At 51.1% G+C, this 16522-nt stretch overlaps 1 protein-coding gene across 5 annotated transcripts in view; it reads left to right on the top strand.

The window, feature by feature from the left end:
• BABAM2 (BRISC and BRCA1 A complex member 2) overlaps nt 1-15956 on the top strand; it is a 422242-nt gene extending 406286 nt beyond the window's left edge. For 4 of the 5 annotated variants that reach the window (XM_059891476.1, XM_059891480.1, XM_059891478.1 and 1 more), the window contains one exon: nt 15508-15956. In XM_059891476.1, the coding sequence (XP_059747459.1) occupies nt 15508-15571 (64 nt within the window). In that variant the 3' untranslated portion in view covers nt 15572-15956. The remainder of the gene's footprint in view (nt 1-15507) is intronic. The other variant, NM_001102274.2, reaches the window with a different exon arrangement.
• The last annotated feature ends 566 nt before the right edge of the window (nt 15957-16522 follow it).

The raw sequence follows: 16522 nt of genomic DNA, 5'->3' as shown, positions 1-16522 counted from the left end.
TTGAGTAAGAAAACCTTGCCCCTTTCTCTTGGCATCTAGCCCTGGGTAAACTAGCAAGTGGGCAGGGGCTGAATTTCAGCCTCCACTTGGCCCCTTGGCCAGACTTCTTTTGCAGGACAGACACTGCACTGCCTAATGTAGCAGCCACTCCTGCTACCTGGCGTCTCTGACGTCTAGGCGGGGTGGGGCAGGGGTTCCTCTCACGGGGGCTTGCTGGCCAAAAACAGGTCAACTCTGCTTGACTTTGGTTTTTGAGACCACAGCAGCCTGGGCTGGACCTCTGCATGTCCATTAATACCCACTCGCTCAGCAGTGCTATGGAGCAGGGTGGCCGAAAGCATCGGGACAGGGAGCACAGAGATGTGGTCCCCCCACAGCTGCACCAGGGGCCCCGATCTGGTACTTTGGAGAGCCACAGCCTGGCTCTTCTTTGCCAACTTCTGACCTAAAACTGGCTCAGCTCAAGGAATGCACACAATTTTCCAGAGTTACATCTCAGAGGTAATACGCTGGCAGCACAAAGAAATGTGCTAAGAGGGCCAGAACAGACGAGCTCACAGCAGTAAGAACTGACCTCACCCCCTGGGCTCTGGGTTACATGTAGCCCAGGGTGCACAGTGACGACATTGTGCCAGGCCACCCTCCTCTGCAGGGTGTGTTGTTGGCGTGGTTTGAGAAGGCTGTTATGCACTCCCTGTGGGTGAGACAACTTTGCGGTCAGATCTGGTTTCCACCTCTCAGCTCACGTTGGAAATTGTATTGAGCCGGCCATGTGGGCAAATTTTGAAAGATCCCTAACCTACCCTTTTCATTTTGCGTCTATCAGCAGTTCCCAGCAGATAGTTCAAGGCTAGAGGATTGGGAAGAAAGCCTGGGAGCCCAGAGTAGCCAAAGACCCAATATCTACTTCCGGTCCCCTTTCTTGGTTCTTAAAAGGCTCCTGGGAATAAGAAGGAATGTAGTTTGTCGCTGTTCTGAGCCCCTTGCCAGTGTGGAATGCTGTGCTAAGGAACAGAGTCCTGTGGACCAGAGCGCTTCTCTCTGTGTACAGGCAAGATGCAGTGGAGGGGAGAACGGGTGGAGTGTGGGCATCAGTGCTGCTGCACCCCGTGGGGAGACGGTGGGAGCCCATGAAGTTGACCCAAGAGAATAGCCCTGTACCTAGTTGCGGACCAGAGCCTCAGGGCTGAAAAGAAAGAAGTCTCCCAGTTAGGAAGTGTTCCCAATTTAAAATTTTTACTTTTCCAAGTCACCAGATATGTGATGATCCCCAGCACTTTTAGCTGCAGATGTTATGACCAGATATGGGGTGGGGAGCAGCACTCAGCAGGGCCCTTCTAGTGGAACATGGGTGCCCTAGAGCCATGCTCATCCCACTCCAAGCCTGTGACTACAGAGGGCCCTTGGAGCTGACAGTGTGCTGCCGCAGGGCCCTGGCTCATGTCTGAACCTCACTCTGCCTTTGCCACGCACCTGACCCTGGGTAGGTTATCTGCTCTCTCCCAGCCTGCCTCTTCATGTGTACAGTGGGAGCAGAGCAAAACTATCTATTTCATACACAGGACTGTTTCTTGGATTAAAATGGGGTTATTTTTAAAAACACAATATAAACTGTAAAATACTAAGGATCGAGTTAGTTCATTTACTTATCCAGTAACTATTAAATGCCTACTGCTGCTGCTAAGTTGCTTCAGTCGTGTCTGACTCTGTGCGACCCCACAGACAGCAGCCCACCAGGCTCCCCTGTCTCTGGGATTCTCCAGGCAAGAACAGTGGAGTGGGTTGCCATTTCCTTCTCCAATGCATGAAAAGGAAAAGTGAAAGTGAAGTCACTCAGTCGTGTCCGACTCCTAGCGACCCCATAGACTGCAGCCTACCAGGCTCCTCCGTCCATGGGATTTTCCAGGCAAGAATACTGGAGTGGGGTGCCATTGCCTTCGAAATGCCTACTAGGAGCAGGCATTTTCAGGCAGTGCCCCAGGTATTCCAGGCCCTCCCGTAAATAGGAGCTATTCAACACATGTGTGTTAAAATCGAGTGAAATGGGAGTTCCTCAGCTAGGTGATGGGAGGGAAGAGTGGGAGGAAAGGAAACTACTCGGGTGTGAATTCTGACTGTGTACCTGACACTGTTGCTTAACAGTTTCTCTCTGGCTTCATCAGAGAGAAACACGCAGAGACTCAGAGAGGTTAAGTATGACTTCCCCGAGACACACAGCCACCGAGTGACTGACCCACGTTAGAATTCAGTTCCCAGTGATCCCAGATGTTCCCTTGCCACAGAATGACACAAGCAGATCCCCTCTCTAGCCCACTTTTCTCCTCCCAAGCTTCCCTCAGATCAATGAGCTAGGCCAAATCCAAGCCAAAACCGACCACCCCCACCCCATTCTAGGCCAGTATAAGTGGGGACCATGTGAAATCAGGGCAAAATGAGGCTCTATCACCACAAGCCAAATCTCTGTTCACAAGGGCGCAGGTTTTAGGAAAACAACAGCCTTCGATGCATGCTCGGAATTCCTTCCATGGCAAGCCACTGTGAGAAAAATCTCACCCAAACAATGCACTCTTGGCCGCCAAGGGAGGGTGGCTGTCTTTTCAGGCTTAAAGCTACCAGTAAGGACCCAGAAGTCACCCCAGGGAGCTGTTGGTTTCCCTAGAAGATCTAGCTGTTTGAAATCAACTTAGCAAAGGATTCCATTTACCCCTCTGCCCAGCCTCCCAGTGCTGAGGCCTCCCTTGCCTCTTAAGTCCTGGGAGAGCAGGAGGGTCATGGAGCTCGTTGTCTTCATGTGGGTTTTCAGTTGAGCAGTCAATGATTCCTTTTCTCAAATGTAACACCGAGTATTTATTCTGAAAAAGGATTTTAAAGAAAAAAGAACTAAAGAGATCATTGTCTGGCTTGGTCTCCAAAAACCAATCCAGGTATTGTCTAGATTTAAGATGATCGATTTAGGAAAGACTATTCATTCATTGTCATTCAGTCATTCAACAGAAGTTTAGGGTATTTCTGGGTCAGTGAGGTGCAGCCCCCAGAAATGAACACAGGAAGCCTCCCGTGTTTACACCACAGCGGGAAACAACTAAGGAACTGTGTTTAAAGATGGACAGACCCAGGGCTCCAGCTGGAGGAGGGCATGACAACCCGCTCCAGTATTCCTGCCTGGAGAATCCCAAGGACAGAGGAACCTGGCAGGCTACAGTTCATAGCGTCGCACAGAGTCGGACACGACTTAGCAACTTAGCACACACAACTCCAGAGCCAGCAACATCCAGGGAATTCCTGCCCAGGAAGTCAGCCTGGCCCTGGAACTCAGAGCACACGGGGGAGGCCTTGACTGAGCTCCACCACTGAGTTCACAAGGCCTCCCTGAACCTTGGTAACACTGAGCCACCAAGCTCCACCCAAGGGTGACTATAGAAGTAGACAACATGTGTACAAGGGACAGCAGCCAGCAACCCCAGACAGTTTAGTTGGAATTGTTTTGTTCCAGAAGGCAAAAGTAGACTCTGTGGGTGGGGGTTCCCAGGGGACAAATTCCAGTTCAGGAGAAGGAAGACCATCATAACTGTTCAGTGCTGCACGCTCTGCAGAGGGCCTGATGCTTATGCCAGGCCTTGAGGGTGGTTAAGTTTTCAGTAGATATGGAGGCCCTCAAAAAGTGTTGCGTGGTTCAGGAAAGTACCCTTCGCCTGCAAAGCAAAGGGACTCCTACTTAGCTGGCTCCCAGAATTGCCAAGGGGAATTAATTATTGTTTGTGAAACACTTTAAGATTCTCCGATGAAAGACCTTATATAAATGCAAATTATTATTATTGTCATTAAAAGTGCTAGACAGACGTCTGGCCTGCTGGATAATACGCTGGCATAGCTCTGAGCAGCAAAGAAAGTCAGTTCCAGGCAGCAAGTTTGCTCTAGTTGCTCCAGAGGAATAGCAGGAAGAAACAGTGGGCGGAGGAGGGCTTAGCCCCTGACTGTGAAGTGAAACCACCCAACTCCCACCCAGGCTGAGCAGGCAGCAGTCTGTCTGGGAGTTCAGGGCCCGTGTGTCTCCTGAGGGTCCCTTGCCCCTGCAGGAAACAGCCCTTGTGGAGTACAAGAGCTCGCCATGAGTGAGTGAATGTCTGGTTGTCTGCTAGTCTGACAGATGAATGCTGGCCTCCATTCTTGGAGTCCTAAGTCAGATCTGGAGACAAAAGAGAGATAGATAGAAACCTCTTGTCATGCCTTTGATGGTGCTTATTAAGGCTCTTGAGGGAACCCCTTGAGCAAAGCCCAGGGAGAGGTCATTTATTAAATTACTGCTTCCACTAAAGAAACTGTCTCTGGCTAAAGTGCTTGGATTGATACCAAAGCAATAATAATAATAATGGATAATAGTACAGTCGGCCCTTCATATCTGTGGGTTCCACATCCAGAAAATATTTTAAAATATTTGGTGGAAAAAACTCCAAAAACTTCAAAAAGCAAAGTTTGGATTTGCCAACCACCAGCAACTATGTACATAGCATTTATATTAGTATTTACATTGTATTAGGTATATAAGTAACCTACAGGTGATTTAAAGTATATGGGAATATGTCCATAAATTGTAAGCAAATTCAGTCAGATTTCCACATTTGTACATTCCATACCCACAGATTCAACCAGTGGAGGATAAGAAACCAGAGTTGGTTGAATCCAAGGCTGCAGAATCCAAAGATATGGAGGGCCAACTAGTGTACCACTTTCTATAAGGGACTCGAGCATCCTTGGATTTTAGTATCCGAGAGGGTCCTGCAACCAGCCTCCTGTGGCAGGTTCCACAGGATAACTGTATATTAGACCTGGAAGTAAACGCAGAGGCTATCCCCTCACTTTCCAGATGAGGCATCTGGGACCCAGAGAAGTGAAGTGGCTCATCCACGGTCACATAGCAAGAGCCAGGATCACAACTCATACTTAATTATGTCAGGGTAGTAATCCCTCCCACTGTATAGCATTTTACAGTCACATCACTTCTGAACAGCTCTGGAGAGTTTTCAGAAGCCCACAGACGTTACTGTTAAAGGAACCTTCTGGTACCTTTGCTCTTCTGGGGCTCATAATTTGGAGAACATTTCTGGTGCCTCCTGTGCCCTTATGGGGATTGCAGGTGCCTTTTCTTCTCCGGACAGTCGGACTAGGCCTCATTCTTCCATAGGATGTGTTGATACTTCCAGGAACAAGATGGGCAAGGGAGCGGGAGGTCTAGTTCCTCCCTTCCATCCCTTGTTATCACGGTCATAATTCTACTGGAAAGTCACCCAACGCATGTTCCTAGATGAGAGCTAAGGATACCAGTCAGCACCTCCGGACACACAGACTTACAGGATGGAGGAAACAGACGCAGGTGTAATGGGAGTTAGCAGTAAGCAGCCCTCGGCATTCATTACTGGGCCATTGGTAATTCCAGTATTATGGACTTTTAATGAAGGAGAATAAAAGATCCTAAAATGATGTTTGGGAGGGGAGGATCACCAAATCAAAGAAATTTAGAAATCGTCTCTTCCACGCCTTCATTGTGTGGATGAGGAAACAGAGGCGTGAGTCAGCGTCACACAGCAGACGCGGACGTGGAGGCCTCGGCTCTGTGCTTAGCCACCAGCACTCTTTCCACTGGAAATCCTGGCGGTGTGCAAAGTATGTGCACTCTGGAGTCGAGCAGCATTGCCACCTGTTAGCAGTGTGATCTTAGAAAACTACTTGGCTTCTCTAAGTCATAGGTTTCTCATGGGCAGAAATGGAGATATAGGCGTCCCCCTCTTCTGGAAAGTTCACTTTATGCCACTTCGCTTTTACAAAAGGCCTACATTAGTGCCTGTTTTCAGTGACCCAAAGACATCCAAAAAGGATTTTCACTTTTTTTTTTTTTTAAAGCAAAAAACAAAAATAGCTTTCATTGTTTGTTTTGTGGCAAGCCCTTGTAGAGGCAGCATACACCCCTAGCAGCTGGAGTGGCACCGCCAACCTCGTTCCCCAGGAACCACGCTCACATCTCAGCATCAAGCCACCATAGCTCACTTTCTGGAATTGCTGCGTTTCTATCTGTGAGCCCAGGTGTCTGGAAATATCATTTTAGCTGCTGGACCAGGGGATTAGCCTGAAAAGAAGAGGGACCATAGCCCTCCTTGCTGTCCCTCCCTCAGATCTTCAAGGGGTATCTGTGAGCACCCAACTAGGAGGGCAAACACCCAGAGTATTGGCGTGACCAGGAGGTGCCTTCACAAGCCAGTAGACAGGGGCCCAGGCAGCTATGGAAGACAGAGCTTCGTCCTCTAAATGCTGCGAGTCTAGTGGGAGAAACCAAATTTACAACCAGGCAAACAACACTTAAAAGCCCCAGAGAGACTCTCTGGAAAGGAAGAGAATCGTTCATGCTCCAAGGAGTTGACATCCTAAGTGTTCCTTTGGGGTCCAGTTCTCCCCTGTGCCAGCTGATGCCTGGTGATGCTGAGTGGAAGCCTGAAAACACCGTCCCCCGCATGCTGCCATGGTCAGCTCCACCAGGACCCTGGGCACTTCCTCTCTGTGGGCAGTTCTTTGGTTTTTCCCCTCTTGCTGACTAAGGGGGAGAGGGTTGTCTGTGATCCTGAGGTGACTCACTACCATCAGACAGGCAGCTGGCTTCCCCTCAGCGGCCCAGCACAGGTGAGCTGCATGAGTAGCCCTCCTCCCGACAGGGCCTGCGGACGATCCCAGCACTCTCCACAGGCATCTGCCTGGCCATCGGCAGAGCCAGTGCTGGGCTCCTGCCCACACAGCCCCAGGCAGAGTGAGCAGACAACTTGAGATGCCCGTTGCCATGGCACCTACCACTTGAGATACGTCAGATGTAGGCGCAAATAGGGCAACAAAGTGGACACAGAGAGTAGCTCTGCTCTGGGGTCCCAGGCTTCAGGGAGCACCACAGTCCTTAGCCCCCTCCACCCACTATCTGGCCTAAGCTTAGCACAGCCAGGTGCACTAGGTCATCACAGCTTGCCCGCCCCCGCCTCCCGGGTAGATGGGGGCCAGCCTTTCTCTGTGGCCACACTGTCGGCTCCTCTTCCCAGTGTCTCATCAGGTTCACAGTGGAAAGAGCATCAGCCGGAGAGTAAGGAGATAGGGAGGACGGGCTCAGATTCTACCTACCAGCTCTGGAGCTTCAGGACAGCCCCTGGGGACAGCCATTCATTCGTTCATTCCTGCCTGTGAGGCCTATGGACGGTGAGCACCATGGGGCACTAGGGATGAACCATCACCAAATTCTGCCCTCAAGGGGCTTCCAGAGAAGAGCTAGGCCTTGTGAGAGGAAACCATTAACTTCTCCAGCCCTTAATTTTTACTTCCCCATAATGATTGGAGTATATGGCCACTGAGGTTTCTGTTAAAAAATTGTATTGTTCTAAAGTACATCTTTAAATAAACCACGTGGTTATTACATCGTTTGCGAAATGTTTGTTGAGCTGCAGTGTGTCGGCACTAGACTTGAAGCTGGGCTGCAGAGAGGGATGAATATGTGCAAGAGGGCTTGCAGTTAAGGAGCTTCTGGTCGGACATGGCGGGGTGAATAGACAGATGCGGGCAGAGCTGGAGCCCCAGGGAGGAAGGCAGCCCTGGGGCTGGGGGAGCCCATGAGGACTACCCTGCCCCCCCCACCCCCATCCTGCCAGCTGGCCATCTCATGGCCTCCTCCTCAGACCCTGCACCAGGGGATGCTGAGGGGGCAGAGGCACCTACAGCTCCCCCCCACCCCACCCCCACTCCTGGGCAAGGACTGGCCCTGCAGTTGCAGAAGCTGGCTGCATGCTGCTTTAGCCCCAGAGGAACTGGCTAGGCTCCAGAAGGCCTCCTCAGAGAGTCTCAGAAGGAGGGAGAACCACTAGGTAATTTTGATCATTTCAGTACCCATTGACAAATACCCTATGATTTAGAAGGAGGCAGATTTCATCCCAATACTTTGATGTCTAGAAATGGATTCCAGTTGGTTGTTTGTCCTCGTAAAACAGCATTTTATTTAATTCAACACATACTGAGACTACAGCCAGCTTTCTCATGGGCGAGGAGCCCGAGCTGTATAAGACAGAGTCTAGACACCAATCTAAACATCTCAAACTCAAGGCAGACCATGGCTGGGCCTGAGGTTAGAGGCCAGTGTGCCATGGAACCCAGCAGAGGGGAGATTGATTCCAGCTGAGAGCGAGGGCCTCTGCCTGAAGCTGTGAGCGTGTTCTCAGTGTGATATCAGGCTTTTTGCAGCTCTTGGGTTAGTTTCCTTGCTTTGTGAGCTTAGATTCCTTAAAAACAAACCAGGCCTGCTTGAGGATTGGCACCTCTAAGGAGACTGTGTACATGAACCAGTTATAACCACTTGTTTGTTCCTAAAGCCCATACCAGCAATCCAGGCTGGCCTGGCAGGGCACAGCTACAGATTAAGCTCCCATCATGCCAGGCATTTGCTCACCAAGGCGCCCAGAGTCGGTGGGCCATCTTTACAGGGGCTTTTGGAGGGCTTGGGGTGATGGGCATCGAGGCAGAACCAGGTCTCTTTGTAGAGATCCTATTATGAGGATGACCCTTTGTCACCGGAGAGTAACCCCCGATGAGTCAGTCTTTACCATGGCCGTTCAGGACCATGAGGACAAGGCGAGACCACAAGGATGATTAGCGGGACTTGTCTTACCCTATTTACAGGACCGCTTTGATTTTCACACCACAGTCAGCTTGCATATGACTGATTAAAAACATGTGCCAGTTGAAGTCACAGCTGCAGAAGAAAACTCGAAAAAAGAAAGGAGCCTTAGATGTTTAGGAACTCGCCTCTATTTGCAAAAATGAATTCTGACTTGATTTGTGTGTCTTTGATTTCCTGACAGTGAGGTTCGTGTCCCCGAACCACTTCTCCCACCCTGCCCCACCCACCCCCACACTGGCCTGACTTGAGCAAACATTGTAAGGCTCATCTTATGATTGCCCAAAGAAAAGCATTTGGGAATTCCAGAAAGAGACCTCAGAGTCCTATTTCGGAAGACAGCAGCTGTTTAGGCTTCTGCAGAAATAAAGGTCCCAAGTAAATGAGGCTAAAGGCAGCAAGATCCCAGGGGCTACTCCGTCAGGTCGTGCTCCCGTGGGAAGACGAGCTCTGGTGGGACTGGTATCAGAGGCTCTCTTGACTGAACTCGCTCAGCGTCTGTTTTCTCACCTGCAAAATGGGACCATGACTCCTGCCGCACGCGGCAGTACTGTGAGCAATGTTCAATCTGCTTTGTGGGTTTCCTTCCTCTTTCCCCGGAGTCTCCAACCTCTTGGGACTTTTTATTCTCTGTTTTTTGTTTTCATTTTCTTAAAGTGGTACTGATTCAAAGTTTAGATGTTAATTTCACAGATTTTTGTCCTTTTGAAAAGGTCCATTGAATAAATCGAGGCTTATAATTCCAGCAGGGAAAACCCCTTTTGGTGAGAAAGGCTCCTAATTGCCTTCATCTCAAGGTCTCTGAGGATTCCTCTCACAGCTCTCTGTCCCCACTCTCCTTAGTGTCCCCAGAGCCCCTGCCCAGGAGCACCTAGATGATGGATTTTCCAGGCATTGTTACCCCCTGATGACTTAGCTTGAGCTCCCTGACTCTGGAGCTCTGCTCAGTGGGAGGGCAGACATGGCCGAGAGAAACGAGCGTCCCTCCTTCTCACCACTGCCTGTGGTTCCCAGAACATGTGTTCGGAGCTCTGCCATGTTCGCAAAAAAGCATCCCAGATAATGATGAGCTCTGCCTCCCTGCACCACAAGTCCTTACAATGCCTTGAGGCTTGGGCTTGGCTGGTGCCTTGATTTAACCAGTGAAGGTCAAGACACAAAGAGGTTAAGTGGCTTGCTCAAAGTCACGTGGATTTCTCAGAACCATCACTGGGTGGCACCTAGAGATGACCAAGTATCCATCTGCCTTTTGGAGGTGAGGAGCCAGGCCTGGACTAGAGCCCATGACTTCTGCCTCGTGGCTCAGGGATCTTTCTGTTCACCCCGCTGCCTCTCCTTTTCAGTACTTGTCCTGGACAGAGAAAGGTCTGTTCGAGGACTGGGCCAACTGTGATACCCCCACTTCTGGTAGCCAGAGCCACGTGATTATCTTAAACATCTGTCAGGCCCACAGCTCACCTTCCCCCAACCACACTCTTGACCAGAACTGTGCACAAGAGCACACCCAGAACTCAGGCAAAAGCCAGCCAGGGGTGCAGGTGCCTCCTGTTGCAGAGCCCATCCTTAGATACCATGAGTCCACCTCCAGCCTCTCTGGGCTGCATTTCAAGAGGTTCACAGTGTCCTGACAACTTTGGCTGGTGTCAAGTCCTGAGACCGACTATCTCTGTGCCTCCAACTGCGAGCGCATATGATAAGTGAAAAGTGATCCAAGAAGGCCCAGAGGAAAGGATGATCTGGGACTTTTCCATCCACACAGGGTTTTTCTCTTTTGCAGCCACACATGCCCTAGCTGTTCCCAGGGACTCAGTCTTTCCCCCTCAAACCCAACTGGGTCCCCATGGTAATAGTTGACATCTATTGATCAAGTAGTATGCCAGGCATCAGGCCAAGTGCTTACTTGGAGCATCTCATTTAATCCTCATGAGGATTACTCTTTAAGGTAGGCATTATGGCTCCCCTTTTATAGTCGAAGAAATTAAAGCTGAAGAGGTGAGTCACTTGCACAGGTGGGACAGCCAGTAAGGAGCAGGGCCAAGCCTTGAGCCCAGGTGTGGCTGGCTCCAGAACACACAGTGCCTATCTTGCACAGCCTCCAGCCTGTGAGGCCTTGGAGATCATCGAGCACAGCTCCCTGCCTTGAAGATGAGGGATCTGGTGCCCAGAAGGGAAGAAACTTACTCGTGGACCCCAGACCCAGAAAAGCAGACCCACTGAGCTCCCCAGCACCCTGATTCCTGACCTCAGGGAATTCCCTCCTGGCAGTGCCTGTGAGCTGAGGCCAGGAGCCAATCCTGCTTCCAATTCATGGAAAACCTACCAGACCTCGGCCTGGAGTCAGTTCTTTAAGTTTTATTCTGTTGACCTGAGACTCTGTGATGGACTAAGTTGTGATTTTATAAACCCAGAGTGAAGGAACTGAGGTCAGTGGAAAGGGTCAGAACCTGATGTCATCCTCAGGCATATTTAGCTCTAATCTGGTCTAAAAATAATTTCCCTTCCAGTGTGAGTAGAATGGGAGCTTGACTGACTCAAGGCCTCTATCCTGCAGGTCCTTTTGACCAGTGAAGGGGGATGTGAGAAGACCTTCCCTTCACCACCCCTGTAACACACTTACACTTTTGAAGCTTACCACACACTTTGTCTTTGGGTCAAAGAGTTTTTTTAAAGGTGACAGACTAGTGCCATTGGCAAGTGATACATTCTGAGCAGCTCTCCACTTTCTCTGATTAAAAAAAACTGAAATAAATGAAAACAATGCTTCAAAAATATATATATAAATGGCTGGGAGCCAGTTGTCATTTTCCCCTTCCTCCCCCTTTCCCCGAGCTGACTTCGTGCGGCTCCGTGTTGAGAGGCGCTCACTGACAACAGCGGGTAGCATCATGCCTTTAAATAGCCCTGCTCCGTACTGCTTCCCCTTGGCGTCACACAGTTTGCCCTGGCAGGGAAAGCCCAGGACAGAACAGGAAAATTCAGAATTTTCTGAAGGAGGAAAGAGCTTGCTGTAAAGCTTTCTCCCTCTTGCCAAGACCTTTCTGTCGAAGGAGCTTGCACTGGTGTGGCCCCTTCCCCCAGAGCTTTCCAAGGAAAAACTGAGCTGAGGAGATTCGCTTCATCAGATTTGCCCCATGTGACACCGGGCATGAGGAGAGAGCACGGGAGAGAGGTGCCCATCCTGGAGCCCAGGGCCCCATTTCAGCAGCAGTCAGTCCCACTCCCTCATCCGGCACCTATTGTGGGGCCGACAGCCTCTCTCTATAGTGTCCTCACCTGTGACCTAAAACAGGGGCTCCACCCCACCCAGTGCTCTAACTCCAGGTGTCCTTTGGGCAGGAAGGCAAATGCAGTGGAGGTTGGCAGCAGCCCATTGGTGCCGGACCCCCTGAAGAAGGGCCAGCAGGCCCCCCTCCAGCAAACACAAATTCTGCTGGGGAGATAGCCGCATGTGAAACACAGGGAAGGAATGAACAGCCCTCACGACTGGTGGCGGCAGCCAGTCAACAAGCTTCCTTCCCACACGTGGTCCTGTGAGAGCATCACATCAGGGTGGGTTTGTCTCCCCTTCTCACCCTGGGGAAACAGAACTTGGGGCGTCTCTTGCCTGGTCCACCTGGCTCTAGGTCTGGGGCAGCTCCTGCCTCATTGCAGTCCTCCTCCCCATAAGGATGATTGTGGGCAAGGGTTCCAAGGTTCTGCGGCTCAGAAAAGGTGGCGGATTGGCTGGAACCAGGATGGTGGAGGGTGTTGATCCTTCTCACCAACAGTCGGCGTAGGCTGAAGTTTGAGAATGGACAACACGTTTGCAGTTTTCTTCCTCAGAGTCTAAATGTCTCATCTGCCTGCTTTCTGGGCTTGCTCTGTTTCACCCCGAAAAGCCTGCAAGGGACCTGCTTTAACTGCTCTCACAAACCGGTGGTCATCAGTAGTTACCTTAATTACAGCCATGAAGTCCTCACCCGGCCCTCCGTACAGGCCAGGCCTGTGGGGTCACCGAGAAGGAGACTTGCTCCCTCCTTTCCGGAGCCGGCAGTGCCACCTAGTCCACAAGCCGTGTGCACACATGAGACATGCCCAGAAGAAGCACAGAGAATGTCTGCACTCAGGGAGAGAACCTTCTGGTGACCAGGGAAGGCTTGATGGAGGCAAGGGCATTTGGCCTGAGCATGACTAAAGGCCTGGGGTGGTAATGGCATGTGTGAGGAAGAGCAGGTGGCCAGACGGGAGGAAGTGGGAGTGGAGGTTGGCGTCTGGACCGTGCGTGGGCCTCAGGGGGCTTATGACACCCCCGATTGCTCTCTTCTCACGGGTGGACATTCCCTCGTTGCCTCTCACAGCTTCAGCACGTCTGCCATCTGCCTTTAAGTGAGCACCCTGACTCCTTAATGTGCTTCTGATCTCCTGTGACATCACAATGACTCATCTGTAGGTTTTCTGGAAGAGGATCTTCAGCTTTCTTAGCTTCTCAGTGGTGAGGGCAGGGCATGATCCCAAAATGTGACTGAGGAAAAGTGCAGATGACAATCACGGCACTCCAGGCTGCGGGTTTGGGCAGATGAAGGGTCTTGGTTGGGATAGGGACACAGACCCACGCTCAAAGAGAATTCATTTACCTGCAACAGGAAGGTGAAGCCTTGCATCCCAGGAAGAAATAGCAGTGTTGTAACAGGTAACAAGGCAGGGAGCCCAGGGTGTGGGGACACCAGGGAAGAAGAGGAAGAAGCTGCAGGATGAATTCGCTGCAGAGGTTTAGGGAGAAGTGGAAAGTGAGGGTTCTGTTACAGAAGTACCAGGGCCCGACGCACTTTCAAATGCGTAATAGCAATGAACACATCCATGTGGCACGCACTGGCTTGGATGAATGATAGATGTTCAGGTCGTGATATCCTGGTTGGAAATGTGAGACTGGCAGTTTGGGAGAGAAGGACTGGAGACCCAGGTCCCAGGGGTGGGGAGAGGTGTTCTCTGCTGAGGGTGTTTCAAGCCTGAGAGGAAGCGAGGGGAGTAGAGAGCAGGACTGGAAGAGGCCAAGGAGACATGTCACCTGGAGGTGAGGAGGAGCAGGGAGAGGAGGGAGGGAGCAGGTCTGGATGTTTAGTCCAGGCAGTAGCTTCCAGACGCAGGAGCCACTGCAGAGAGGCTGCCGAGGCTAGGACTGAAAAATCTAAGCAAATCCCTGAAATGTGAAAGAGGGCTTCCCGTGACTTGGCATTGCGGGGCGGGGATCAGGCAGGTGTCATCAGTGACGCTCTGTGTGGCTACCTCGTGGCAACCCTGGGGCTGCTGGGTTTGTGGGGCTCCTCGCCCAACATCGAACCACCTGTTTGAGCTTCTTGACTCCTGAGTGGTTCTCTGCTCTTTTCTCACGGGTGGCCATCACCTCGTCGCCTCTCACAGCTTCAGCACGTCTGCCTTCTGCCTTTAAGTGAGCGCCCTGACTCCTAATGTGCTTCTGATGTCCTGGGAGCCTGGAGCACCAAGTTTCCTAGGACTGTATCCTAAATATTAATAACATAGACTTGGGTGAGGTACCTGAGGCCTTTATGGTACCGATGGTGACAGGTCATCTAGCTCGTGTCCCAGGTCCGGGGGAGCCACTGCTGGATAAGTCAGCTGCTCTGATCTCACCGGCATCAGGGGCAAGAGAGGGGGGACCGGAGCACACAGAGTGCCCACCCCAACCTCCCCGTCTTGCTGCCCTCCGCCTCCCACCGTGCCCTTTCTCCTCTGGAACAGTGTTGAGCTCCCAGCTCACGTGCAGCAGTCCCGTGCTCCCAGGCCTCTGCCCTGCTGTGTCTTTTCCTGGAACACGTGTAAAATGCCTGCTTCACCTCCTCCTCCATTGATTGCCCCAGGCTGGTGCCTCATGGCACCTCCGTAAGCACCCGCACCACAGGAGTCGGTATTTCTTCTGTGTCTGCTGCTCCTCAAAACTGAGCTCACCTGCATGGGGTGCCATGTCTGGAGCATCTCCCAACCCCTGGCACTTCAGACAGTGCCAGGCACAGCCTCCTGCTGTTGAATGGAAAGTCTGCTTCTACAGGTTCGAATCTGGGTGCCAGAAGAACCAAATGGTCCGCCCCAGATCCTGTCACTAGTCTGAGAAGGCTCTCCTGACACCCAGCCTGATTTTCTTTTCAATAGATCAAACCACAAGCATGTTTGCAAATAAATGGAGACCATGGTTCACTTAGAAATTCCTCGTATTAGGCCTTGCTTATCTATACGCAGGAGACCTGGGTTTGATCCCTGGGTCGGGAAGATCCCCTGGAGAAGGAAATGGCAACCCACTCTGGTATTCTTGCCTGGTAAATCCCATGGATAGAGGAGCCTGGTGAGATACAATCCACAGGGTCACAAAGAGTCAGACACAACTGAGCGACCAGCACTCTTTTCTTGTCTTTGTCTGTATGAAGTTGATCCAACTGAGTGAAAAGTACAACCCTGTTGATATTTCAGATCACGAAAATGACTGGTTGCTTGGCTTGGTCACTCTCTGGCTTGTAGCTTGGACCCAACCTGGGAAAGGGCAGACAGAACCTGAGTACTGATGTCTAATGGGGATTGGCAGCCAGGAAGTTCTGAATACAAGCCTTTTAAGCATCCAGGAGAGAGAGCACGGCAGTGAACTGCATGGACCTCTCTTGGAAAAATCCAGAAGGCTTTGCATCAGCAGAGAAGGAAAATCCAACCCAAGATGCATGAACAATAAATAACAACTGTTCTGAGTTAGGTTGAAAGCTCTGAGTTGCACTTTTTTTTTTTCAAGTTGTTTGTGCTAACCACAATTTTTTTTTCTCCCCTTTTCCCACCAGGGCTTATTTCAAAACCTTTGTCCCTCAGTTCCAGGAGGCAGCGTTTGCCAATGGAAAGCTCTAGGAAACACCAGTCTTGAGAGGTGGCCAGCCAGACTGCTCTGTCCACATGCGTGTCAGCACATAGGGCTGCTTCCTGGAAGCCATTGGAATGTCTTCATGGCAGCGTTTCGCTCACACAGCAGCTTTGCTCCACGACTGGAACCCAGACTTGAGCTGGCTGGCGGGAACCTGGGTCCCAGAGCCCCCGCCTCTGGTGGCTCCCTCTTTGTTTCCTGCAGTATATTTCTTAGTTGAAAGAAATAAAGTCACAAATCATGATGCTGTATTTTTCCAGGGAAAGTAAGACATCCTGAATGCACACACCCTGATTCCAAAGCCTTTGTCTCTGAGACCTCTTTTTAAGTTTTCAGATTAAACACACCTTTGCTTTTCTCTTTCCCCCGAAATGAGTGCCTGTGTGTTTCACACCCCCGTGTGTCCCATTTTGGACAGTCCTCCAGAAGCGCTGCTGCCTGAATGAGCCTGACCAGCTGGCAAGGTTTCAGCCACTTCCCAGCCGGGCCCAGGACTGGCGCTCAGGAACAACCAGGTTCTAGCACCAGCCTCGCCTCCAGGCCCCTGTGTGTGCTCCAGGTACAAAGCCCGTCCTGACCCAGGAGGCGGTCATTAAAGTCATTAAAGCTTGTTGAATGCCTCAAGAAATTTATCTCTCTTCTCCTGTCCCTCCTCCCGATGCCATTGGGAGAGTTGTTTGAGCTTATGAAGCACTCTGTGAATTATACGTGGAAGACACAGGTAGGGTCCCGTGGGCGAACCCTGGGCTCAGGCCTGCCAGCTCTGCTGCCACCCAGGAACAAGACTGGGCAAGGCACCCTGAGCAAGCTCCATCTTACCTAAATTTGTGGATTATCAGAGCCGGGTGGGGTTTCAGAAGTCATCTGTTTCCACCCCCCGAATCCCTCTCCCCTGCTACTCCCTTTAAGGTCAGAAGTGAAAACCAAGGCCCACAAGC

The sequence above is a fragment of the Bos taurus genome, chromosome 11 (assembly GCF_002263795.3).
Source record: "Bos taurus isolate L1 Dominette 01449 registration number 42190680 breed Hereford chromosome 11, ARS-UCD2.0, whole genome shotgun sequence".
Lineage (NCBI taxonomy): Eukaryota > Metazoa > Chordata > Mammalia > Artiodactyla > Bovidae > Bos > Bos taurus.
The sequence above is the reverse complement of the archived record's forward strand: the minus strand, read 5'-3'. Positions and strand labels throughout refer to the sequence as shown.